This window comes from Schistocerca piceifrons, chromosome 9 (genome assembly GCF_021461385.2).
Source record: "Schistocerca piceifrons isolate TAMUIC-IGC-003096 chromosome 9, iqSchPice1.1, whole genome shotgun sequence".
In the NCBI taxonomy this organism is placed as follows: Eukaryota; Metazoa; Arthropoda; class Insecta; order Orthoptera; family Acrididae; genus Schistocerca; species Schistocerca piceifrons.
The window spans coordinates 225276383-225304301 of NC_060146.1; the positions used below are offsets into that span (position 1 = coordinate 225276383).

The 27919-nt window shown below is 42.7% G+C and overlaps 1 protein-coding gene across 1 annotated transcript; it reads right to left on the minus strand.

The window, feature by feature from the left end:
• Positions 1-551: 551 nt before the first annotated feature.
• LOC124717326 lies at positions 552-27919 on the minus strand. The gene is made up of 3 exons (XM_047244157.1): positions 27780-27919; positions 12832-14286; positions 552-853 (listed from the first exon to the last, which is right to left on the minus strand). Exons 1-3 carry the CDS (start codon positions 27917-27919, stop codon positions 799-801), a joined length of 1650 nt encoding a protein of 549 aa, XP_047100113.1. The 3' UTR covers positions 552-798.

Here is a 27919-nt window from a genome sequence, read left to right on the forward strand (position 1 = left end):
TGCACACATACTACTGTGATAATACTTTTATTATATATTACATTAAAGATTCTTTCTGTTATATTATAAACAAAGTTCAAGTGGTATATGTAGTGTACAGTGTAGTGCGGTGAGATAAGTGACTGTTTTTCTCTGTATTCATGTGTAGCCCATTATGTACTGTTGTACTAGATACTATGTAATATGCCAGTATATATAAATATGGTCTTGTTTTTACATATGTGTTTTATGAAAAATTTAAGCATTGTACACATACTGTGTGACATTCATACATGTAAATTGTCTACAAGTGAGCAAATGAGATGACATTATATGGCAGCATGTGACATTCTGCCTGTGGCTTCCCTGAGAAGGCTATATGTGCTCCAACATGTACACAAGGTAGCTGCCTGATATTCAGGACAGCTGGCTTACAACTTGCTTGCTACCTATGTTACATCAAAAAGCCATTAGAAAATATGCAAGTAAGAATTTTTTAAATACAGTTTATTTTACCTGAGATGCTTGTATTTATGACCAATATGTTATTTACAAAAATGAACATACACTATTGAAGGACGGAATTCTGGACAGAATTATTACTAATAATGAGCAAAAGCTTTTATTACCGTCACCTTGACTTTGGATCATTCAGTTTCATCCTTCATGCCTTCTTCAGATGATCAAAAATGTTAAACAGGAATATGAAACAATGAGGCCTGTATTACGATACGAGCAAGTGCTTATTGCATCCACGACTGGGTGTAGAGGTAGATGACATGTCTTATGGCAGCATGGTTCTGTGTGTTTCTTAATGCTTCATTCGTCACACTGGAGTAGCTTTTCTTTCAGTTCATCCAATATTTCAACAAACCTAGAAAAAAGATAAGTTTTATTTTTTAATCATTTGTTGAAGATGAATACTTTTGCAGCAAACTTTGGCTTTATAAGTTGCCATTATTATAGTCTCGGACTATGCCCCAACTCAACAATAAAAGTGATTGGAGAAGTATTAACTTACATTGCCTGAAAGATTATTTATTTATTTAGCTCCTTTGATGAATGCAGTACAATATACCAGATGATTGAGGCAGCAGACAAATCATAGTATTCACAAGGGAAAATAACGACCTTAACATGAATATACACTATGAATTCATGTACTCATTTACTGAACAGAAACTATTGAGAAAATTTAGAGAACTGGCATTTGAAGCTGACTGCCAAACAATTCCATTGCTGCCAATGTACATTGCCCGTAAGGACCTCAAAAATAAGACATGAGAAATTAGAGCTCATACAGATGCATATGGACAATCGTTCTTGCCTTGCTCTATTTGCGAGTGGAACAGGAAAGGAAATGACAAGTAGTGGTACAGTGTACCCTCCACCATGCACCGTACGGTGGCTTGTGGAGTATCTGTGTAGCTATAGATGTAGATGTAGAACAGAAGCAATGGTACTGCAGATATTCTATACTAGATATTTCAACAGCCTGTTTCTTACTATACATTTTATGATTTTCTCCTTTCAATCTAGTACTGTGATTGTGTATGTCACCATTGTTTTCTGATACTATTTTCACCCTCCACTACATTTTTTAATACACTTTAGTGTGTCTATAATATAGATGCACAACAATGGTAGCACTTTAAGTATTTAAACCACAGTTTATAATTCAGGAGTAAAGGAGACTACTCACTGAATAGCAGAAGCATTTAGATGTATGCAGACACACACAAAAGAGAATGCAAACTTTGCTGGTTTTTGGAAGAAATCCTTTGATGGGCTACAGTACAAAACCACACACACTCACTCCAATACGTCAAAGGATTTCTTATGAAAGCTACCAAAGTTTTCACTCTCTTTTGTGTGTGCCTATTGATGACTCAACGTTTCTACTGTTCGGTGAGTGACCTCATTTACTCTTAAGTTATTTACCTTCTCTAGAACTTTCCTTACTATCTTATTATATTTAAACTATAGTTTACTCGGTTGTGTAGCTGAGCTGCCTTTTCAATTCTAAAGGTTCCCTGAGCTGAATATGAGGCTGTATTTCAGGCGAGCACGAAAATATGCACAGTAACCACTAATTAGTGGTTGTGCCCTTAAGCACCAATTACAGACCATCATTGCCCAGTGGCTCTGTGCTAGAGTGCCAGACTACAGATCCAAAGGTCTCATATTCGATCCCTGGTCAGTCCTAGAATTAATATACATCACTCATCACTTCTTCCATCTCTGCCAATGTTTGTTAATGTGAAAAATGCTGAGATGCATCACGGTTCTGAATTCGAGTTCAACTCCAGGTCTCCCTATAACTGAGTGGGTGAGACAGATCAGAAGTCTCAGGTAGACAACGGCACACCGACTCCGACAAGATCGTACCTAGTGAAGCACGAGGTGTTCAAACCGAACTTTGGGTCGATGACAGCCATTATGTTATTTTAAGAATCTTTAAAATATAACAGCATTTACTTGTTTGTTTTTCTGTAAACATATTGCCCTGTATACCACATAGATGGAGTTCAGGAGCATCCCCACATAAATAAGACATCTGTCACGTTTTAGTTGAAGATGCACAGCAGAATACAGGGAATTGATGAAGTCGATGTTCTGCACTGGCTCAGTGAAACATTATAAAGTGCCACCACACGATCTCCTACATAATGTAAGGACAATAGTCAGGGTCCAATGGGACAAAAACCTCCATCAGTCTTATGAAATTAAAGGGGGGCACTATGCTGCAGTGGAATCTAATCTCCTTCATACAAAAACTGCAGATACTGCAAAAAGTTTATAGTGACAATGACACGACTTTGATTCGATCACGGGAGATTCTGGCACATCTCTACCTTCTCAATGTGATCACACCATCTTTGTATGAGTACGGGAAGACTGTTACATGAGACATTAAGAAACTACAAAACTAAGGTAGTGTCTGATGTCCTCTGGCACTGCTTTACCAATAAACATTAAAAACCATTTAGTAACAGAAGACATAAAAGTGTATAGGCTCCTATATGATTTTATAACAGAGAGACTAATAAGAATAAAGGTAAAGTGACTTCTTATTTTAAAATTTAAATTACAATACAGTACATGTATGTTAATTTTCATAGATCATTGATTTAATTTCATTTTAAATGGATTTAATGGATAACTGTTGTATTGTATGGTTCTGTGGAAGGGGCACAATTTTTGATAGTATACAGGAGACAAGTGGAAAAGAATAGCAAGTTTGCATGAATGCGGTGGTAAAAAGACAATACTCGAGTGATATATTCGCCTTTTATTTGAAATCAGTTAGCATTAAAGCTTTACATAACACACTATTTCTTTCTCAGAAATAAAGCTGTGGTTCATACCATATAAAAGACATTGCAGTAGGTGCTCCCAAGGGATTAATACTGTGCAGCCCACTGGAGCCCAATCTCAGACTCTCAACTCTCACGGGAGTTGAGTGTACCTGGTCAAAACTTCAGTCTGCCAGAACTTGGGCCAATACCTACATCGTATTCTCTACGTAAATGGTTTCCTGCACAACGTTAGTCTCAAACTTATGATGTATGCTGACAACACGGTAATTATCTTCACACATCAGAGAGAAGAGGAGGGTGAAAATGAATGTCTTGAACACTGAAATTATAAGTGTTTACCATAAAACAATCTTACTTATAAATCATTCCAAAACAACATCTACAATGTTTAAAATGAAAAAGAATGAACTGTATAAAGTAAATATTAAAATAAAGATTGTGACAGTGGTCAGAGTTGTTAGCAAATGATGTAGATAAGCATATGACAAGGGGACAGCACACAGATACACTGCTTGAAAAGATAGCCACACAGATCTTTCAGATCTTCAAGAAATTTCAAATCTACCAGATCCAAAAACAGCAAAACTTGAGGATGAGAAAGCTCTCAGGACAACATATTACAGACTCATGTTACAGCATCTGTTTAATTCAATTCAGCTATGGAAAAGTGACAAGCTCTGCTACTAAAACCCTCAACATTACACAAGCAACCTTACTCATTCTACTCCACAGATCTCATCCACAAACAAATCGTTCTGACAACTCACAAGCATCCTGCACCTCGCCAAGGCCACTGCTTTCTCTAACTCACACCTCGGATCACCTTCCTTTGCCTTCACGATCTCGGTGGCATCCTCATCAAACTGTATGACATTCTGAGATTATTATTTGCACCCTGAGTTTCTTACTTCTGCAAACCTTCTTGTCGCAATATGTGTCTCGTTCCCCCACCCACTACCTCTTACTCCAGCCACACCACTGGTAAATCCTGCAACATAATGCACAGAGTTCCAAATAGGAATAACATCTGGTACCTAGCTGGTGAGTGTGCTCTGTAGCAAGACTCGAGTGAAGTGAATGCTCATTTTATTCAGTTCATCTATGGGAAAGCGCGTGAGTTGCTCCACTAATAAACCCCTTGACACCTAGAGAATTGACTCCATTCAGGTCTTCCTCTCCCACCTTGTGCTATTCATATCATCCCACCATCTACCAGTTTCCCGGAATTTTGCAGATGGAAACTTGCTCTCCAACATATCTTCACATCCCAAAATCCTTCTGGACTTAACCTGTGTTAATAAACAGCCTTCCACTCCATTTTTTTATTTATTTCTTTTCTGTTTTCATTCTGCCCCTTCTCCTCTCACATAAGCTTTCTCTTTATTTTATTCCTAGCTACGTTCCAGTTTTTAATTACCATACACTGTTCATATCACTTATCACCTCTCTTCCTCTATCCACCTTTATTTCTCACTTGTCTTTGTATTGTTTCTGGACTGACAACAGGTGGTGCCTTCTTATCCTGGAATCTGAGAGACACACTTCTCCTTTCTAACCTTCCTTAACCTAAGTCCCAATTCTTGAGGAGGGAACTAACTATTCTGAAAACTAAGAATGTGTCTACTGGAAATTCTAAAATCTTGCCTCCTGCAAGGGGGTTTTGGCCAGCTGTTGTAATTTTATAGAAAGTTTTTTAATTCGAGAAAGACCAGTGTGATGGACATCAAAAATACCAACCAGACAGTCCTGTGGACTAGTTTTTATACAAGATAAAACAATGGAAACTACAGGCTGAAATATCAGCAATGTAGGGAAAGATAGATTGCTACTTAGCATAAAGATGGCATGTTAAGTTGCTGACAGGCATCATTAAAAGACACCAACACCCAAGTTTTTGGCCATAGCCTTCATCAGAAAAACAAGCACATGCCTCACACACATATGACTGACAACTCCAGCAGCTTGGAGCAGAATGCAACTGTTACATGGAATGAAAGCAGCTATATGGAGAGGGTGTGGAGGAGAAGAGATAGCAATGTACAGGTGGGGAGAGAGAAGAACTCTGTCTGGTGGAGTGTGCAGGGACTAGACTGCCAACAGGCGAACCATCAGGAGGTCGTGGAGCAGAGAGACGGGGAAAACAGAGCAAAAAAGGAGAGGAGCGGGGAAAGATGGGTGGGTGCATTGACAGAGGGCAGCAAACACAGAGGGTGGGAGACGAGAATGTGGAGGAGGTGATACGACAGAGAGGGTGGAAACTGTTGGGTGGAGTAGTAGTAGTAGTGGTAGTAGAGTGGTTTTTGGGCACACGACAGCAAGGACTTCAGCACCCGTTCAGTAACATAGTGAGACGGGTGTCAAGAAAAAAAAAAATTTCAGAACAGTAACATAAAACGGAACATAAAACATGGAGAACAATCGTTGAAAAATATGTGGTCACCCACACCGAAGTGTGGGATGAAGCAGGGTGTCAGCAGTAAAACATGGACAACACAGGAAGAAAATGGTAGAGGGAGCTAAAACAATGTAGCAGATGGAAGTGGGTGGCTGACCGCAAGGGGAAAAGGGAGGAGTCAGCCACTCTGCAATACACTAAAACCTCCAGCCTAAAAGTTTAGGCCAGAGTCCAGACACATCACAAAACTTTAAAACCTTAGACACACACGTCTCATCATTAGCTAAAACACAAGGCAGATCCCCATCAACTTGGGCTTCTGCCCTTGCATCACGGTATAAAATGCAGTCTATTAAAATGTGCCGGACGGAGATGTGCACACCACAAGCATCACAAAACGGAGGATCCTCCCGCTGTAATAAAAAACTATGTGTGAGAGGACAGTGCCCGATCTGAAGACGTGTGAGGGCCACCTCTTCCCGCCTGAGCAACCGGCAGGAGGAACGCCATGGCCGAGTTGTTGACTTTACCAAACCCAGTTTATTGGCCGTCACTGCCAGCCATTCGTCCTCCCACAACTCCATGCACTTCCTGTGGAGTGCAGAGATGACTGACTGCAAGACAATAGGACACTGGACCACATCCTGCTCTCTGCAGGCCTCCTTGGCAGCCCGATCGGCCTGTTCATTGCCCCATATTCCCACCTGACCACGCACCCAGCAGAAGGACACCTCCTTACCCTGCAGTTGGAGCAAGTACAGCTGATCATATATAAGCTGGACCATCTCCTCAGTCGGGTACAGGTTCTGCAGTGATTGTAAGGCACTAAGAGAATTGGAGCACAGAAGAAATCAATCACCCCAAACACGATTTATCTGCTCCAGTGCCTTCAGGATCGCGTGGAGCTCCGCTGCGAAAACAGTATATTCAGCAGGGAGGTGAATACGGGTAACATGATTAGGGAACACCACAGAACAGCCAAGGAAATTCTCCTGTTTGGAGCCATCAGTGTAAACGACAGTGAAACCGTGATGCACAACTAAAATGTTAAAAAACGGAGATTGGAATCTAAAATCTGGTGTGCTATCTTTCGTAAAATTAGTCAAATCTAAAATAAGTTTGGGTCTCCGGAGGAGCCAAGGTGGAAATCTACTCCAACCGCGATGTAAAATACGAAGACCAGCCATAGACATCGCAGAGAGGCAATCCTGTGCGCGAATCCCGTAGGGCTGCGTCGCACGTTGCCAGTTATGAAATAACTGTGCCAGAGGAGGCTGAGCAACGGTGTGGTATGCTGGTGTGTTTGGTGTGGACAAAGTTTTATACGCCTGGCATACTGTAAGTAGCCGTCGCCGCATATCAAGTGGCAGTTCATCAGCCTCTGCACAGAGGCTTGGTACGGGGCTAGTTCGGAATGCCCCAGTGGCCAACCGAAGCCCTTCATTAGCTGCTCCATTCCCGCATTTCCTGCCATTGTGAACTACACTTTCAACTCTGCACCTTGTGCACTACTCTGTTGGGTGGAGGGTGTAGGGACAGTGTGTTCCCATAAGTTTGAGGCCGAGATAATCATAGGAGCTGAGAATGTGTCTTAAGCATAACTCCCACCTGTGCAGCTCACAAAAGCTGGTGGTAGAAGGGAGGATCCAGATGGCTCAGGTAGTGAAGCAGCCATTGAAATTAAGCACGTTGTGCCACAGGATTGTCTACTTTCCTCTCAGTTACAGTTTGGCAGTGGTCGTTCATCCTGGTGGACAGCTGGTCGGTAGCCGTACCAATATAAAGAGCTGTGCAATGACTGCAGCAGAGATGCTATATGACGTGACTGCTTTCACAGGTGGCCCGGCCCCTGATGGGGTAGGATAAATCTGTGACAGGACTGGAATAGGAACTGCTGGGTGGGTGGATTGGGTAGGTCTTGCATCTGGGTCTTCCACAAGGATATGATCCTTGTGGCAAGGGATTTGGAGTGGCATAGGGATGGACTAGGATGTTGTGGAAATTGGGTGGGTGATGGAACACCCATTTAGAGGCATGGGAAGGATCTCAGGTAGGATGTTCCTCATTTCAGTGCATAATGATAGATAATCAAGGCCCTGCCGAAGGGCTCAACCACATCCTTCACCAGGGCTTTGATTACCTATTCCGGTTTGCCGTCATATGGATTGCAAATACAATGTGTGTGTGCGCTGTCTATTTCCAACGAAGTCCTTGATGGTTAAAATACCACTTTCTGACAGTCTTTTTGTTGTGCCTATCTGGGACTCAGCATCTCTGCTATATGATGAGTAGCAACTATCCTTTTCATAATACTGTTACATTCCATCCTGGATTTTGTATTGTTTTATACATAGGAAGAATCATAAATGGAACTGCAAGTAAAAATGAATGTAAAAAAAAAAGCATTAACAAAAAAGGAAGTCTGGTAACCAGCTGAAAAGAATTGGAGTGCAGTTATAAGATGCAGAAATTGAATAACTAGAAAACAGATTGTCATGTAAAGAAACTATACAGTGGGAATAAAATTCAATTTAAAGGAGGAAAACATTAAGTTTCAACACCTTGCATATTCCTGTTCTTGATCTCACAAATGGTTCAGCTAAGAAATTGGGGGACACTTTAAAGATCAAAGAGAATTAAGAAACTAAACAAGGATTGAAATAGTGATGGTTTCTGATTATGCAAGGGTCCAAACATAACAGTCTAACTCTTAATTTCATGCTTAACAATTCCAGACAAATATAAATTACTTATAAATGACTTACAGGTACCAGAGAGCACACATGCTAGATTGAATTCCTAAGCAGGAATGGCTAGAGGACAAATGTAAGGATTTAGAAGCATTTATCACTAGGGGAAAGATACATACTACCTAGAGGAAAATTAAAGAGACCTCTGGAGAAAAGAGAACCACGTTTATGAATATCAAGAGCTCAGACAGGAAACCAATCCTAAGCAAAGAAGGGAAAGCTGAAAGATGGGAGTATATATAGTGTCTATACAAAGGAGATGTACTTGAGGACAATATTATAGAAATGAAAGAGGATGTGAATGAAGATGAGATGGGAGATATGATACTCCAAGAAGAATTTGACTGAGCACTGAAAGACCTAAGTTGAAACAATGCCCTGGGAGTAGATGGCATTCCATTAGAACTGCTGATAGCCCTGAGAGAGCTAGACATGACAAAACTCTCCCATCTGATGAGCACGACATAAGAGGCAGGCGAAATAACCTCAGACTTCATGAAGAATTAATAATTCCAGTTCCAAAGAAAGCAGGTGCTGACAGGTGTGAATATTAATGAGCTATCAGTTTAGTAAGTCATGGCTGCAAAATATTACCACAAATTCTTTATAGAAGAATGGAAAAACTGGTAGAACCCAATCTTAGGAAAGATCAGTTTGTATTAAAGAGAAATGTAGGAACATGGAAGGCAATACTGACCATACGACTTCTCATAGGCGATAAATTAAGGAAAGGAAACCCTACATTTATAGTGGTTGTAGACTTAGAGAAAGCTTTTGACAATTTTAGCTGGAGTACTCTCTTTGAAATTCTGAGGGTAGCAAGGGTCAAATAAAGGGAGCAAAAGGCTATTTACAACTTTTACAGAAACCAAACGGCAGTTATAATGGTCGCAGGGCATGAAAGGCAAGCAATGGTTGAGAAGGGAGTGAGACAGGGTTGTTGCTTATGCCCAATGTTTGAGGTTTGCCGACAACATTGTATTTCTGTCAGAGACAGCAAAGAACTTGGAAGAGCAGTTGAACAGAATGGACATTGTCTTGAAAGGAGGATACAAGATGAACATCAACAAAAGGAAAACAAGGATAATGGAATGTAGTCTAATTAAGTCGGGTGATGCTGAGGGAATTAGATTAGGAAATGAGACACTTAAAGTAGTAAAGGAGTTTTGCTATTTGGGGAGCAAAATAACTGATGATGGTCGGAGTAGAGAGGATATAAAATGTAGACTGGCAATGACAAGGAAAGCGTTTCTGAAGAAGAGAAATTTGTTACATTGAGTATAGATTCAAGTGTCAGGAAGTTTTTTCTGAAAGTATTTGTATGGAGTGTAGCCATGAATGGAAGTGAAACATGGACGATAAATAGTTTAGACAAGAAGAGAATAGAAGCTTTTGAAATGTGGTGCTACAGAAGAATGCTGAAGCTTAGATGGGTAGATCACATAACTAATTAGCAGGTACTGAATAGAATTGGGGAGAAGAGAAATTTATGGGACAATCTGACCAGGAGAAGGGATCGGTTGGTAGGACACATTCTGAGACATCAAGGGATCACCAATTTAGCACTGGAGACAAGTGTAGGCGTAAAACCCATAGAGGGAGACCAAGAGATGATTACAATATGCAAATTCAGAAGGATGTAGGTTGCAACAGTTATTTGGAGATGAAGAGGCTTGCACAGGATAGAGTAGCATGAAGATTTGCACTAAACCAGTTTTAGGACTGTCTCTCCTACTGAAGTGACATCCAGCCAGGGGCTGCTAGCATCCTTTACATAGTCACTCTCACAGTATACTGTTCTGTGACATAATAGGGGGCAATGGGGACTTGCTCTAAGCCTCACTTGTCGACAATGAGAACCACAAAACATGACACTCAATTCTACATGCATTTGTCAAACACAGACACACAACACAGATTATTTAGGACACAACAATCACATGTTTTGAAGGGATGTTGGCAATGTGAGTGAGAGAAAAAGTGCTTTTCAATTAAGTTTTACATTGTCCCTCAGGGCTTCCTAGCCAAAAATGTCTGCTAACTGTTTCCTTTACTGGGAGAAACCTTCACAAGGTGAGAGGGTACGTTGGTGAGATGTGTGCCAAGGTGTACATGACTAATCAGTATACCACTTTAAGATACAGTACAAGTAAAAAAGACAACAGGAGTTGACAACAGTTGGAAGTGAGGTGGGACCATTACCAAGTCATACAGTGACACTTTACTGATTTCTTTCTCTTGTATTTTTTCCAACTGCAGTAACATTCCATCTCTATTGACCTCAGTGTAGATGGAGTATCAAATTCTTTTTATAACAGTTGGATCTGAAAGGACATTGCAAGGGGAAAAATGCAAAAATGGGAGATTTTCAGGAGGAAGAATGTTATAAATGACAGGAAAACAAATCTGAGAATGTTGTTGTAGTGCTCTTCAGTCTGAAAACTTGTTTGATGCAGCTCTCCATGCTACTCTATCCTGTGCAAGCTCTTCATCTCCAAATAATTACTCCAACCAGCATCCTTCTGAATCTCCTTACAGTATTGGTCTCCCTCTATGATTTTTACCTCCACCGCACTCTGCCCCCACCCACTCTCTCTCTTCCCTTCAATAATAAATTGGTGATCCATTGATACCTCAGATCCCTTCTTCCAGCCACATGGTGCCACAAATTTCTTGTCTCCCCATTTCTATTCAGTACCTCCTCATTATTTATGCAATCTACCCATTTAACCTTCACGGTTCTTCTGTAGCACCACATTTTGAAAGCTTCTATTCTCTTTTTGTCTAAACTTTTTATTGTCCATGTTTTGCTTCTATCCATGCTTACACTCCAGAAAAATACCTTCAGGAAAGACTTCCTAACACTTAAGTCCCTATTCAGTGTTAACACTCTCTACTTTGGCCATCATCACTTACTTTGTTGCCCAAATAGCAAAACTCATCTACTACTTTTCAGTGTCTCATTTTCTAATCTAATTCCCTTAGCATCACCCAATTTACTTCAACTACACTCCATTGTCCTTGTTTTGCTTTTGTTGATGTTCATCTTATATCCTCCTTTCAAGGCACTGTCCATTCCATTCAACTGCTCTTTCAAATCCTTGGCTGTTTCTAAAAGAATTGCGATGTCATTGGCAAACCTCAAAATCTTCATTTATTCTTCCTGAACTTTAATTTCTATTCCAATTTTTTCTTTGGTTTCCTTTACTCCTTGTTTGATGTACAGACTGAATAACATGGGCGAGAGGCTGCAGTCTTGTTTTACTCGTTACTCAATCACTGCTTCCTTTTTATGCCATCTGACACTTACAACTGCCATCTGGTTTCTTTACAAGTTGTAAATAGACTTTTGCTCCCTATATTTTACCCCCGCTACCTTCAGAATTTCAAAGACACTATTCTAGTCAACATTGTCAAAAGCTTTCTCTGAGTCTAAAAATGCTATACATGTAAGTTTGCCTTTGCCTCATCTGTCTTCTACAATAAGTCATAGAGTCAGTATTGGTTCACGTGTACACACATTTCCCTGGAATCTAAACTGATCTTTCCCGAGGTCAGCTTCTACCAGTTTTTCCATTCTTCTCTAAAGAATTCATGTTCGTATTTTGCAAACGTGACTTATTAAACTAATAGTGTGGTAATTTTCACACCTGTCAGCAAGTGCTATCTTTGGCATTGGATTTGTTATGTTCTTCTTGAAGTCTAAGAACATCTTACAAAATATGACATATTTTATAAACACTATTTGGTTTGCTGCAGATAAGAACAAAAAGTTCTATGGGATATTCTGTGATGTGATAAAAATCATTCAGTTCAGTGAATCACCAACTACTTCATCACAAATTACCAGTAGCATAATTTGTCAGAATTTCTACTGTTGATTCAGTGGACTACAATCACATGAATGTTATGGTCTGTACATTGAACTTTTGAGATTCAATCATCAATGAATTGCCAGAAATAGAACTGTATGATGACCTGATCAGTCATAGAAGAAGTTTCCAGTTGGATACTGCCCTGAATCCTCTCATTGGAAAACACCTTGGGCTGCATAACTGATATCTTTGTGGAGTTTTACTGAATTTAGACGTCTGACCTGATAGCATTTATGTGAGCTCTTGGAGTGTAGTGCAGAGACTTACAACAGAAGTACACATGCTCAAGTAATGCCTGCATGGTGATTTGAGAGTAAATGAGCTGAGAGTACTTTCAACAATTTGCTCACGCCAATGGCCAGAAGACTTCACTGAAATATGTGGCAGAAAGTTACTGATGTGTGGCAGTTCCCTCACTACACGGAACACTCGATAAATCACAGAAGATCTACACACAACTTTTAGGACCTGGCTGACAACTTACTGCAAACAAAATCTGGTGCCAGACTGACCTGAGGTGGAGGCTCTGCGGTGCTGACAGGCTGCCGGACCAGGGGGTCAGAGTCGCACTCTCATCACAGGCAGACTCCGAACGCTCTCCGCCTCTCCCCTGCGAGATCTCCCAGTCCTTTGGTGAACCACTCACATACTGCACATCTGTACCGGACGATGTCGCCGGCCGGACAGCTCGGCGTGACCTCGGCTTCGTCTTCGGGACGGACGAAGAACTGGCGGAATTGTACGATGTTCTCAAGGCTGTAATGGAGCTAGAAATAGTTTCAGTGTAGTCTGAAGAAGTCGGGCACTTCTCGAGAAGTTCGACATCACCTCGCAAATGGTGGGGCAACTCTTTGGTTCCGAGAGAAGGTGTCGAACAGAAGCTTTCGGTAGAGCCGTTCGTCACGGGCCGTCCTCCGCTTCCCGAGGGGCAGTGCGCCTCGTGCCGTCTGCCGGACTGTCGCTCCGTATGCTCTCTCTGCCTCTGGAAATGGACGGTAGGCCCGTAAAGCTTCTCACTGGAGGTGCATCTTCTGTGTGTCTCGGACCTGACACAATTTTTCACACTTTTGTTCTGTGCGTAATCGTCCTCACATTTCTGCTCAGCGTCCACATCAATAGGTACAGAACTGCAGCCTCTACTGTCTCTCCTCATTTTACTGCAGCCAATATAAGTATTTGTGGACGGTACAGAGGGTATACGGGACGGATGTAGAGTTTCCCGAGTGTGTGGAGTGGCGGTGCCGACGTCTACACCATTTGTCTCATTCTCGGGGCAGCCACTATTATCGACACTCAAATTGTCCTCCGTTTCCTTGCGCGCCCGCGATTTTTTCTGCGACTCGACGAACGTCCGGAGGTAGGTGTGGTGGTGACAGGAGTGCGAGCAGCAGGCGATGTCGACGGCGCTCTCCTCGTCGGACGAGCTGTCGCCGCTTCTGTCCGGCCGGCTCTCGTTTCCGCGACCCTTCGCCTGCAGGCACGGGCCGAGGTCGCTGTCACACATCTGGTGAGACTGCGAGCACTCGCGCACCCGACCTGCACGCCTTGCCGCCTGCACGTTTAGTGCTCCTCGTCTGTGCGGGAAACTGCTCTCACTCTCGGTCGGGTTTTCCCTCGGTGTGGACTTGTCTGACCAACAGGTCACAGTGTGCAGCTGTATACCGGGCTGAGGAAACTGTCCCCCGCACACCCCGGTGGACCGGTCGTCGCCGGTGTCTGCACTCGCACTGCTCTTCTGCCCCGCCTCGACCGAGGCGCGAGAGGACTCTCGTCGACCGGCGTCGTGAGGACTGCGGGCGTGAACGCGACGAGTCGCCTGTGTCCGAGTACGGAGCCCTTCCGAGGTGACTGGCGTCGTCAGCTCTCTGTCACGTCGGCTGTTTCCCGCAGGTGGCAGCTCTCGACTGGGTACTTCTCTCACTTCGATTCTCACTCGGCCGATTTCTGTCTGATTTTCAATTATGGACCTGTAATTAAGGAAAACATCTTACAGCTGACTGGGATAATGTTCTTATACATACTATAGCTATAATCAAACAACAGTAGGAAAACAACTGAATCAATTTCACTGACATGAAATGAAGAGAGATAATGAGGGTGAACGTAATGAAGATCAATATCTACATTCATACTACGCAAGCCACCTGGCGGTGTGTCGCGGAGGGTACCCTGAGTGTCAATCGGTTCTCCCTTCTATTCCAGTCTCGTATTGTTCGTGGAAAGAAGGATTGTGGTATGCCTCTGTGTGGGCTCTAATCTCTCTGATTTTATCCTCATGGTCACTTCGCGAGATGTACGTAGGAGGGAGCAATATACTGCTTGACTCCTCGGTGAAGGTATGTTCTCGAAACTTCAACAGAAGCCCGTACCGAGCTACTGAGCGTCTCTCCTGCAGAGTCTTCCACTGGAGCTTATTATGTTCAAAAATGTTCAAATGTGTGTGATATTTTATGGGACTTAACAGCTAACATACACACTACTTCACCTAAATTATCTCCGTAACGCTTTCGCGATTACTAAATGATCCTGTAACGAAGCGCGCTGCTCTCCGTTGGATCTTCTCTCTCTCTTCTATCAACCCTATCTGGTACGGATCCCACACTGTTGAGCAGTATTCAAGCAGTGGGTGAACAAGCGTACTGTAACCTACTTCCTTTGTTTTCGGATTGCATTTCCTTAGGATTCTTCCAATGAATCTCAGTCTGGCATCTGTTTTACCGACGATCAACTTTATATGATCATTCCATTTTAAATCACTCCTAATGCGTACTCCCAGATAATTTATGGAATTAACTGCTTCCAGTTGCTGACCTGCTATATTGTAGCTAAATGATAAGGGAACTATCTTTCTATGTATTCGCAGCACATTACACTTGTCTACATTGAGATTCAATTGCCATTCCCTGCACCATGCGTCTATTCGCTGCAGATCCTCGTGCATTTCAGTACAATTCTCCGTTGTTACAACCTCTCGATACACCACAGCATCATCTGCAAAAAGCCTCAGTGAACATCCGATGTCATCCACAGGGTCACTTATGTACACTGTGAATAGCAACGGTCCTATGACACTCCCCTGCGGCACACCTGAAATCACTCCTACTTCGGAAGACTTCTCTCCATTGAGAGTGACATGCTGCGTTCTGTTATCTAGGAACTCTTCAATGCAATCACACAATTGGTCTGATAGTCCATATGCTCTTACTTTCTTCATTAAAGGACTGTGGGTAACTGTATCGAACGCCTTGCGGAAGTCAAGAAACACGGCATCTACCTGGTATCCCGTGTCTATGGCCCTCTGAGTCTCGTGGACGAATAGCCCGAGGTGGGTTTCACACGAACGTCTTTTTCGAAACCCATGCTGATTCCTACAGAGTAGATTTCTAGTCTCCAGAAAAGTCATTATACTCGAACATAATACGTGTTCCAAAATTCTACAACTGATCGAGATATAGGTCTATAGTTCTGCACAACTGTTCGACGTCCCTTCTTGAAAACGGGGATGACCTGTGCCCTTTTCCAATCCTTTGGAACGATACGCTCTTCTAGAGACCTACGGTACACCGCTGAAAGAATAGGGGCAAGTTCCTTCGCGTACTCTGTGTAAAATCGAACTGGTATCCCATCAGGTCCAGCGGCCTTTCCTCTTTTGAGCGATTTTAATTGTTTCTCTACCCCTCTGTCGTCTATTTCGATATCTCACATTTTGTCATCTGTGCGACAATCTAGAGAAGGAACTACAGTGCAGTCTTCCTCTGTAAAACAGCTTTGGAAAAAGATATTTAGTATTTCGGCCTTTAGTCTGTCATCCTCTGTTTCAGTACCATTTTTGTCACAGTGTGTCTGGACATTTTGCTTTGACATAAGACCAAAATTTCTTAGGATTTTCTGCCAAGTCAGTACATAGAACTTTACTTTCGAATTCACTGAACACCTCTCGCATCGCCCTCCTCACATTACATTTCGCTTCGCGTAATTTTTGTTTGTCTGCAAGGCGTTGGCTATGTTCATGTTTGCTGTGAAGTTCCCTTCGCTTCCGCAGTAGTTTTCTAACTCGATTGTTGTACCACGGTGGCTCTTTTCCATCGCTTACGATCTTGCTTGGCACATACTCATCTAACGCATATTGTACGACGGTTTTGACCTTTGTCCATAGATCCTCAACACTATCTGTACTTGAGACAAAACTTTTGTGCTGAGCCGTCAGGTACTCTGTAATCTGCCTTTTGTCACTTTTGCTAAATAGAAAAATCTTCCTACCTTTTTTAATATTTCTATTTACGGCTGAAATCATCGATGCAGTAACCGTTTTATGATCGCTGATTCCCTGTTCTGCGTTAACTGTTTCAAATAGTTCGCGTCTGTTTGTGACCAGAAGGTCTAATATGTTATCGCCACGAGTCGGTTCTCTGTTTAACTGCTCAAGGTAGTTTTCAGATAAAGCACTTAAAAAAATTTCACTGGATTCTTTGTCCCTGCCACCCGTTATGAACGTTTGAGTCTCCCAGTCTATATCTGGCAAATTAAAATCTCCTCCCAGAACTATAAAATGGTGGGGTAATCTACTCGAAATATTATCCAAATTATCCTTCAGGTGCTCAGCCACAACAGCTGCTGAGCCAGGGGGCCTATAGAGACATCCAATTACCATGTCTGAGCCTGCTTTAACCGTCACCTTCACCCAAATTATTTCAAATTTCGGATCTCCGTCAATTTCCTTCGATACTATTGCACTTCTTATCTATAAACACGCCTCCCCCTTCACTGTCCAGCCTATCTCTGCGGAATACATTCCAGTCTGAGTTTAGGATTTCATTACTGTTTACGTCTGGTTTCAGCCAACTTTCTGTCCCTAGTACTATATGGGCATTGTGACCGTTTATTAATGAGAGCAGTTCTGGGACCTTTCTATAGACGCTCCTGCAGTTTACTATTAGCACATTAATATTGTTATTCCCTGTTGCATTTTGCCTACTCCTACCTTGCTGCGTCTCAGGAGGCGTCTTGTCGGGCCTAGGGAGGGAATTCTCTAACCTAAAAAACCCACATGTGCACTCCACACGTACTCCGCTACCCTTGTAGCCGCTTCCGGCGTGTAGTGCACGCCTGACCTATTCAGGGGGACCCTACATTTCTCCACCCGGTAGCGGAGGTCGAGAAATTTGCACCCCAGATCTCCGCAGAATCGTCTGAGCCTCTGGTTTAAGCCTTCCACTCGGCTCCAAACCAGAGGACCGCGATCGGTTCTGGGAACGATACTACAAATAGTTAGCTCAGATTCCACCCCGCGAGCGAGGCTTTCCGCCTTCACCAATTCCGCCAACCGCCTGTACGAACTGAGGATGACCTCTGAACCCAGACGGCAGGAGTCATTGGTGCCGACATGAGCAACAATTTGCAGTCGGGTGCACCCAGTGCTCTCTATCGCCGCCGGCAGGGCCTCCTCCACATCTCGGATGAGACCCCCCGGCAAGCAGACAGCGTGAACACTGGCCTTCTTCCCCGACCTTCCCGCTATTTCTCTAAGGGGCTCCATCACCCGCCTAACGTCGGAGCTCCCAATAACTAATAAACCCCTCCCCCCATGTGCGTGCTCGGACCTTGCTGAAGGAGCAGCCACATGTCCACTCACAGGCAGAGCGGGCAATGCCACACGGCCAGCCTCCACATTTACCCTCCGCCTCGTGCGCCGCGAACGCCGCTGAACCCGCCACTCCCCTTGGGGAGAGGGTGGCCCAACCGCGCCCGGTACCCGCGAAGATGTCTCGACAGCAGGGACAGTGGGTGAAGCATGTAACACCTGGGGTGTACCATGCGACACACCAGACTCCCCACTGCCGCTACACTCCGAGGCAGCAGCCTGAAGACGGCTGACCGCGGCCATCAACACGTTCAGCTGTTCGCGAACAGTGGCCAGCTCCTCCTGCGTCCGTACACAGCAGTCACACATCCTATCCATCCTAAGAAATTAGTTTACTGTAGAGAGTTAATCAACTTTTAACTAGACTGCTAATTCACTAAAGGCGGCTGACTAAACTGACTAAACTGTGGTTGCTAGCCACTTCTTGTAGACAACAATGAAAATAGCACTACCTGTCTCTGGACTGTATTGAAAACAAACACTAGCACTACTGGCACTATGGTTGAATAAAGGGACTCTCTCTGACTGTATTCAAAACAAACACGAAATCTATGGAACACTATTACTAGCACTCGACAATTAAAGCTTCCTAAAAGCAAAAGCACACGGAAGAAGAAGTGACAAGTAAGAAAAATACAGTTAATACTCAAATTGACGTAGCTCGCTGCACAGCAGACGTGAAGCGGACGGCGGTTAGGACGAGACTGGAATGAGGTGAAATGATATTACTGAAGAAATGCACTCAAATGCTGATCTCCAACGGAATAAATATGTGGAGACAATTAAAAATTTGTGGGAGACTTGGATGTGAACCGTGACATTCTGGTTTTTTTAAGCACTCACCTGAACTAATACTCTATCAGCTCACAAAAATCAGCAAATGTGGGCTTCAGTTCCAGTCCAACACAAATTTTCTTTAGTAACGACACATGTTGTTACATGAAATGAAGGGCATGATGGAGAGGAAGTATTTGAGAAGTGTGTACGACAGATGGGCCTATCGTACTTGTTCTTATACCATTCCTCACATTAATATAAATTTTTTCCTTTATTTGGTTTTGTTTTATTGCAAAAAAACACGTACATATTACTTATAGAAAATATTTAATTTCTTATTTGTGCTTTATTTCAAGGAAATTTATTATTCATTGGATAGCTTTCGGACTACATAGGATAATAGTGTATTTGTTTCTTATGGAAACATTATCTTTAAAAGAATACACTTGATTTACAAGTCATACAAATCACACAGAGATGAAATTTTCAGTTGGTGGTTAGCTGCCTATTTCTAAAGTAACATAGCTCATTTAAAAGATGTCATTCTCCTCTTTCTGTCAAATGTCTTACTTTTTCCAAAAGTTTTTATTTCAAAAGTTGTTTGTTTTCCTAGAATGTTTCAATCTTAAGTAATAAATATTTCCAAAATTTAATACCATAGTTTTGTAGTCCAGATTTTTCTGATTCCAAAAATGCCCACTTTTACAGGAATAATTTGTTAGTTGGTTGATTATTTAAATAAGATAATTTCACCTTCTCAAAACCATTTGTTGGGCTTTGGGGATCCCCAGGTAAATAGAAATTATCATCACAAAGTAGTAGTTATGATTTTTGCTATATTCTAATTATATAGGTCATAGTTAAATAGACTTGCTGCTGTACCCGCTTCATCTTTGTGTCCTCTAATTTGGGCATAGTTTATGTGACTTTTCAGTCTGATCAGATATCAAAATGTTAACAATGTGTAGCGAGTTGACACACTGTATATTTATCTTTGTGAGACTGTGTGAAACATTCTGCACTTCGCCAGCAATACATATATTTTGTAACTGTGTGACAGGGTGTTAATGAATGTGGTTTGCCTATGTGGTACAAGTGTTTAGACTGCTACTTGTGACAAAGCGGATCAACAGGCAAGGAACACTGATTGTACAGAGTGATTATAAGTAAAGTTAAACTTTCAAACCACTGTAGAAATAACACCACCAGTCAGAATGGAGGCCAAAAACCTCATAAAAGCATCAATCAAAATCAAATCGGATTATTAATTTCCGTGTGACTGGCGCAAAACATGTTCAGTATGCTGTCCACCGTTTTCTGCAGCAAGTTGAAATCGAGAAACAGCATGTTCCACAACTGATGGCAATGTTTCCATGGTCAAGTTCAGAATGTGGTCGCAATGCGTGCCTTCAATACAGCTAAGTTTGCAATCAGAACACTGAACACATCATCTTTCAGATAGCCCCACAGGCAGAAATCACAAGGATGGTCAGGCTCTAGGGAAATGGCGCCTGATAATTCTAGCATTTCCGAAATGGCGCTTCAACAGCTGCCTAACTGGATTTGCGGTGTACGGAGGTGTGCCATCTTGCATAAAAATGATCCCATCGACACACCCACACTGTTGGACAGCTGGGGTGACGTGGTCGCGCAAAAGACACACACAGCGCTTACCAGTGAGGGTACAGCTAACAGAACCGGAAGCACCTGTTTCTCCGGAAAAATTTGGCCCTATGATGAATGATGCGATAAACCCGCGCTGCACATTTGACCTTTTCAGGATGAAGTGTTACTGGTTGGTTTGCATGTGGATTTTCCATTGCCCATATTCGACAATTCTGTGAACCGACGTATCCTGTCAGATGCAAGTTGGCTTCGTCTGTCCGCAAAATCTTCCACGGCCAATCATAGTCCACATCCATGTGAGCAAGAAATTCTAAGGCAAAGGTCTCTCTTGCTGCTAGGTCAACAGGAAGCAATTTGTGCACATGGATAATTTTGAATGGATAGCAAAGAAGGGCATTTCTTGGGATTTTACGCACCATGCTCACGGGTATGTGTAACATTCAGGCAATTCTTCGTGCACCCCACCACTCGTCTCCTCCTGCATTGCTGTGGCCACTGCTTCCACTGATGTCGAATCAATTCATTTCTTCCCTCTACAAGGTTGCACACCAAAAGAACCCGCCTTTTCGAATTTCCGAGTCATTTTCTCCAGACCCACGGCAGGCACTGGACCAACATCTTGTTTCAAACCGTTCAGTGCCCGTAACGTGCGTACAGTCATCATTCTTGTAATACAGCTCTACAAGCAGAGGGCGATCCTGCATTAAGGCAGTCGCGGCAAATGTCACACATGCGAAAGACGGAAAAGCCATGTACCCGGCGTGTTTATATCAACTTCAATGAGTCGTGCGCATGACAGGTGTTTTCATTTACGTATTCTGACACATACAGTGCTATCTATCGATCAATTTTTACACTATTCTCTTTCTTCTGCCACACGTTTGCCCCCTTCTCTGATAATATTCCATTGCAATTTGACGTCAATCTGACCAGTGGCATTATTTCTACAGCATTTTGAAAGTTTAACTTTAATTATGATCACCCTGTAAATAAATATGAAGAGATCAAAAATCAGTTACTGCATTGTGGTTTACATTATTTGACATATGATTGTAAGATATTTTCACAACAGGATTATGATCCCGATGATGATGATCGTCATCATCGTCATCATTATTACTGAGTGACAGAGAAGCTATGAAATGCAGAAGAGTAGGTGAGCCAATCTATATGTTGCAGACTATCTCTCGGATTTTTCAACCTGTGCATTAAAAAAGCAGTAAAGGGAACAAGAAGGAGCTCGGAAAAGGAACTGAATTCAGTAAGAATAAATAAAAACAGTGAGATTTGCTGATGACTTTGTAATTCTTTCAGAGACAGGAAAGGAGTTGGAAGATGAGTTGAACAGTAGATGAACATCAACAAAAATAAAACATGGGTAATGGAATAATCTAATTAATTAAGGTGTTGCTGAGAAAATTAGTTTCAGAAATGAGAAACTAAAGGCATACATGGCTTTTGCTATCTGGGCAGCAAAATGATGATGTCTGGAGTAGACAAGATATAAGATGCAGGCAAGCAATGGCTAGAAAAACAGTTCTCAAAAAATAGATTTATATTAGTACAGTTGTGGACCATTCCTGTGTCATTGAGTGCAATAACTACATTCCAGACAAGAAGCTCTGCATTGACAAATAAACAGTTTTGTGATGCTGTTGTTTTTCAGATGGTATATCAAAACTGAAAAACACAAATATGTTGCGTAACTTTATGAACTCTGTAAATCCAAAGATGTGACACCTATAACAATTTGAGCTTCTGCGTTTTCTATTAGTGCTTTGAGCTATGATTCTTTCCCAAACTGGCTGCAACAATTCACATCTACAATACCCATTGTCACTAGGTCTATTCTTGCCCTGTGTTTGCCCTGCACCCACGTGCCCTTTCCTGAGACCCTCTAAACAAAAAATAATAAACAAAAATAGCAGTCGAGTTCATTGTAAATACCTGTTCAAACCATCGGGTAAAGTGAGAGTGAGAGTATACTCCCCTGTTGTAAACTCCTTCTGTGTTTTATCCATTCATCGTCTCATCTCCTTCTTTAAAAAATGTTACTTTCACAGTAAATTGTTTTCACTTCTCAGCTGTGCATATTTTCCCACTTTTTTTCTTAGAGGTTCCCGCACTTTACTTGGGAACACACCTGGTCCTTCTGTTTGGCCTTGCACAGGCTTCTCTTGTAGTTTCTCTCTTACTCTTTCAGTCCTCCATCTGTCAAATTGTGACTCTTCAATTCCTCTCCTTGTGAATTTCACTCACAGGCTTGTACCCTGCATTTATGTTTAGTGAACATTGTGCTGTGATGGTGACAACAGTTTGGAGTTACAAGTAAAAATGTCCACTTTGGCACTTAAAACAACATCGAGTTCCATTTATGCTGTTTACTGCACAATGTTAGCCAACATCGGCAATATCGTTGTGATGCATTGAATGACTATTTAAAAAATTAATGTGTTCATTTACGTAATCCACTGCACTTTGTGTGAACAGCTCAAATAGCGTAATGCACAGAATTCTATGTTGAGAGACAGAATTGGACCTAAATCAATTCCGTACACTAGGTTGACGACTGTTGTTTTGGCACACCAGACACTCTGGGAGGCATTTAATTGAACTGCATTGTGTAAATATATTTGAAGGTTTAGAGCAATCAGTTTCATTGCTGAGACAAATAATAGGAAAGCAATTCATTGGCCTGATCAATCCTATACAGGGTGGTCAATTGATCGCTACCGGGCCAAATATCTCGCGAAATAAGAGTCAAACGAAAACACTACAAAGAACGAAACTTGTCTAGCTAGAAGGGGGAAACCAGTTGGCACTATGGTTGGCCCGCTAGATGGCGCTGCCATAGGTGAAACGGATATCAACTGCGTTTTTTAAAATAGGAACCCCCATTTTTTATTACATATTCGTGTAGTACTTAAAGAAATATGGATGTTTTAGTTGGACCACTGTTTTCGCTTTGTGACAGATGGCGCTGTAATAGTCACAAACATATGATTCAGAATTTTAGACGAACAGTCGGTAACAGGTAGGTTTCTTAAATTAAAATACAGAACGTAGGTACGTTTGAACATGTTATTTAGGTTGTTCCAATGTTATACATGTACCTTTGTGAACTTACCATTTCTGAGGACGCATGCTGTTACAGCATCACTACCTGTAAATACCACATTAACGCAATAAATGCGCAAAATGATGTCCGTCAACCTCAATGGTTCAAATGGCTCTGAGCACTATGGGACTTAACATCTGTGGTCATCAGTCCCCTAGAACTTAGAACTATTTAAACCTAACTAACCTAAAGACATCACAAACATCCATGCCCGAGGCAGGATTCGAACTTGCGACCGTAACAGTCGCGCGGTTCCGGACTGAGCGCCTAGAACCGCTAGACCACCGCGGCCGGCAAACCTCAATGCATTTGGCAATACTCAACAGCGTGTAGTTCGCCTTCCGTAATGTTCGCACATGTATTGACAATGCGCTGACGCATGTTGTCAGGCGTTGTCGGTGGATCACGATAGCAAATATCCTTCAACTTTACCCACAGAAAGAAATCCGGGGACGTCAGATCCGGTGAACGTGCGGGCCATGGTATGGTGCTTCGACGACCAATCCACCTGTCATGAAATATGCTATTCAATACCGCTTCAACCCCACGCGACCTATGTGCCGGACATCCATCATGTTGGAAGTACATCGCCATTCTGTCATGCAGTGAAACATCTTGCAGTAACATCGGTAGAACATTACGTAGTAAATCAGCGTACATTGCACCATTTAGATTGCCATCGATAAAATGGAGGCCAATTATCCTTCCTCCCATAATGCCGCACCATACATTAACCCGCCAAAGTCGCTGATGTTCCACTTGTCGCAGCCATCGTGCAATTTCCGTTGCCCAATATTGCATATTATGCTGGTTTACGTTATCGCTGTTGGTGAATGACGCTTTGTCACTAAATAGAACACGTGCAAAAAATCTGTCATCGTCCCGTAATTTCTCTTGTGCCCTGTGGCAGAACTGTACACGACGTTCAAAGTCGTCGCCATGCAATTCCTGGTGCATAGACATATTGTACGGGTGCAATCGTTGTTGATGTAGCATTCTCAACACCGACGTTTTTGAGATTCCCGATTCTCGCGCAATTTGTCTGCTACTGATGTGCGGATTAGCCGCGACAGCAGCTAAAACACCTAATTGGGCATCATCATTTGTTGCAGGTCATTGTTGACGTTTCACATGTGGCTGAACACTTCCTGTTTCCTTAAATAACGTAACTATCCGGCGAACGGTAAGGACACTTGGATGATGTCGTCCAGGATACCGAGCAGCATACATAGCACACGCCCGTTGGGCATTTTGATCACAATAGCCATACATCAACACGATATCGACCTTTTCCGCAATTGGTAAACGGTCCATTTTAACACAGATAATGTGTCACGAAGCAAATACCGTTCGCACTGGCGGAATGTTACGTGATACCACGTACTTATGCGTTTGTGACTATTACAGCGACATCTATCATCAAAGCAAAAAAAGTGGCTCGACTAAAACATTCATATTTGTTTACGTACTACACGAATATATAATAAAAAATGGGGGTTCCTATTTAAAAAAAAAAACGCAGTTGATATCCGTTTGACCTATGGCAGCGCCATCTAGCGGGCCAACCATAGCGCCATCTGGTTTTCACCATTCAAGCTAGACGAGTTTCATTCTTTGTAGTTTTTTCGTTTGATGCTTATTTCGTGAGATATTTGGCCCGGTCACTATCAATGAACCACCCTGCATGCTGTAGTTGTGTATGGAGTCAAAAAAACGTTGACATGTCAATTACTCATTTCAATCATTTCAGCAAGGTGCTTATAGGAAGTAGCGAGTAATGTCCTTTAGTCCCTGGTTTTACAAACAACAATCCTTCTTCCTTTAATTTTATAGTAACTAACAGCTTTGGGCTACTCTTGCTGTTGTTTAGTAATGTTTCGATGTATAGATTTTGTACATAGACTGCAGTTTTGTCAGGGGCAATGCATTATGAAAGCTGTCCAAAGATAATGCACATTCTCTGCACATGTAGGCTTCCACTACGTGCAAAAACACTCCAGATGCACAGCCCATCTTTTGCTTGAAAGTGTTTGATGAACCCTCCGCCATTTTCTTGACTGTGAACTGCAGAGTAATGATGTAGATGAAGATGTGGAATTCGTATAGTAACATATTCTAGTTCGGATAAGTACTTTACTAAAGTTTAATTGGATCCACCCCACTGGACCAGTTACTACTGTTTTTTCTGTTCTATTCACATATGGGATGCAAGAAAAATGACTGTTTAAGTGCCTCTGTGCATGCTGGAACTGATCCAATCTTGTCCTCATGATCCCTATGGGAGCAATACATGCAGACTTGTAGTATGCTCCTAGAGTCATCATTTGAAGCTGATTCTTGTAACTTTGTGAATAGGCTTTCATTCGATAGTTTACATCAACCTTCATGATTCTGCCAGTTCAATTCTGCCAGTTCAATTCTTTCAGCATCTCTGTGTCTCTCCCATGGGTCGAACAAAAGTGTGATCATTTGTGCTGCTCTTCTCTGTATATGTTCAATATCCAGTGTTAGTTCTATTTGGTAAGAGTCCCATATGCCTCAGCAATATTTTAGGATGGGTTTCAGGAGTGTTCTGCAAGCAGTCTCTACTGTGGACTGATTGCATTTCCCCAGTATTCTACAGATAAACAAAAGTCTGTCATCTATGAGGTTCGTTCAAATGAAACCCGGTCAGTGCTTCTACCTCTGCCTTACACGGAAGGCGGCATCACGCAGCTGTTGGTATGGTGGCGCCATCCATTGGTAGAGTGACTGGTGAGTGCACACTATTTAATGTTGCACAGTGCCAGTGTGGTTTCACGCCGAAGAGAAGGTGGTCACGCAAGTTATTGTCCACTATCGAACATGCAGGCGAGTAAGCAGAAACGAGGAGTGATTCGATTTTTGACAGCGGAGGGAGTTGGAGGCTGTGAAATGTATCGACAGATGAAGGCTGTGTACGGTGAGTACAGCCTGAGTCGTCCAAGTGTTGCGGAATGGCGCAAACGATTCCTTGAGGGACGCGAGTCACTGGAAGACGACGCTCGTCCTGGACACACTCATCGTGTCATCACACCGGAAATGGTTGCGGAAGTGAATGTTTTAGTCTCGGACAATCGCAGAATCACCGTGGACCATATCCATCAGTTACTAGATATTAGGGTGGTCGCCGCCCACACGATAATGCATCGACACTAGAACTTTCGAAAAATCCGTGCGCAGTGGGTTCCCCACCAACTGACCGCCGAGCAGCGCAATACCCGAACGGCGCTGTCTTTGACTCATCTGCAACGTTATCGTGGGGAGGAATACGGCCTTCTGTCACGTGTTGTCACAGGTGACGAAATATGGTGTCACCATTTTAAATCGGAAAGCAAGCGTCAGAGCAAACAGTGGAAACATGCGACTTCACCACATCTATTGGTTCTGGTAAGATCATGATGTTCTTATTTTTCGACTACAAGGGCCCACTGCTTGTCGAGTTCGTGGAAAGGGAACCACCATCAATGGCTAGCGTTATCGAGCCACGTTACAGAACCTTAGATGAGCCATCGAGTCAAAATGCCAATGCATATTGTCCAATGGCGTCATCCTCTTGCACGATGATGCCCGCCCACACACGGCCAATGCAGTGAAGACAGCGTTGCACCAGGTTTGGTGGGAAACACTGGAACATCCACCGTACAGTCCCGACCTTTCACCGTGTGACTTTCATGTTTTTGGACCTCTAAAACAAGCTATTCGCGGAAATCGATTCGCAGCGGACGACGAAGTGTGTGACTGGGTCCAGGCCTGGAGCCGACAGCAGCCTACTGGCTTCTTCAAGGATGGAATCGACCGGCTTGTGTCTCAATGGGAAAATGTGCCAACCGTTTTGGCGACTACTTTTGAGAATGTGTACTGTGTGTAAATACATCTTTGAGTTAATAAAATCGTTAGCGTTACTTTACACTAATGACCGGTTTCATTTGAATGCCCCTTATACGTTACCTATGACTGAGTCCATGTGATCATTTCATTACATATCCACAGGGCACTATATTTTTTTCATTTTGTGAAGTGCATAATTTTGCATATCTGAAAATTTAAAGCAAGTTGCCAGTCTTTGCACCACTTTGAAATCTTGTCAAGATCTGACTGAATATGCAACTTCTTTCACAAAATACTTCATTGTAGACAACTGCATCATCTAAAGTCTGAGGTTACTATTATTACAGTCCGCGAGGACATTAACATACAACATGCACAGCGAAGGTCCCACCAGCCCCCTTATACTGCAGGAAGCAGCTGGTGGACACGGCAGCCGCAGTCAGCCGTACCTGAGCGCAGCAGCGGCGAGCTCGCGCACCTGCCGGTACCAGCCGCCCACACCTTCTGGGGGAGGCAGGGTGACGGGCCCGGGTGCGTCCGACACCAGGGCTGCCAACTGCTGCAGCAAGCTCCCGAGGTCCAGAAGCAT

Excerpts from the sequence above, each read along its gene's own strand:
- LOC124717326 (XM_047244157.1), bottom strand. The coding sequence starts at position 27,919 with ATGCTTCTGGACCTCGGGAGCTTGCTGCAGCAGTTGGCAGCCCTGGTG. Across the intron at positions 14,287-27,779 it reads CTCGCCGCTGCTGCGCTCAG|GTCCATAATTGAAAATCAGA; the intron begins GTACGGCTGACT and ends CCTTAATTACAG. Across the intron at positions 854-12,831 it reads CCGCAGAGCCTCCACCTCAG|GTTTGTTGAAATATTGGATG; the intron begins GTCAGTCTGGCA and ends TCTTTTTTCTAG.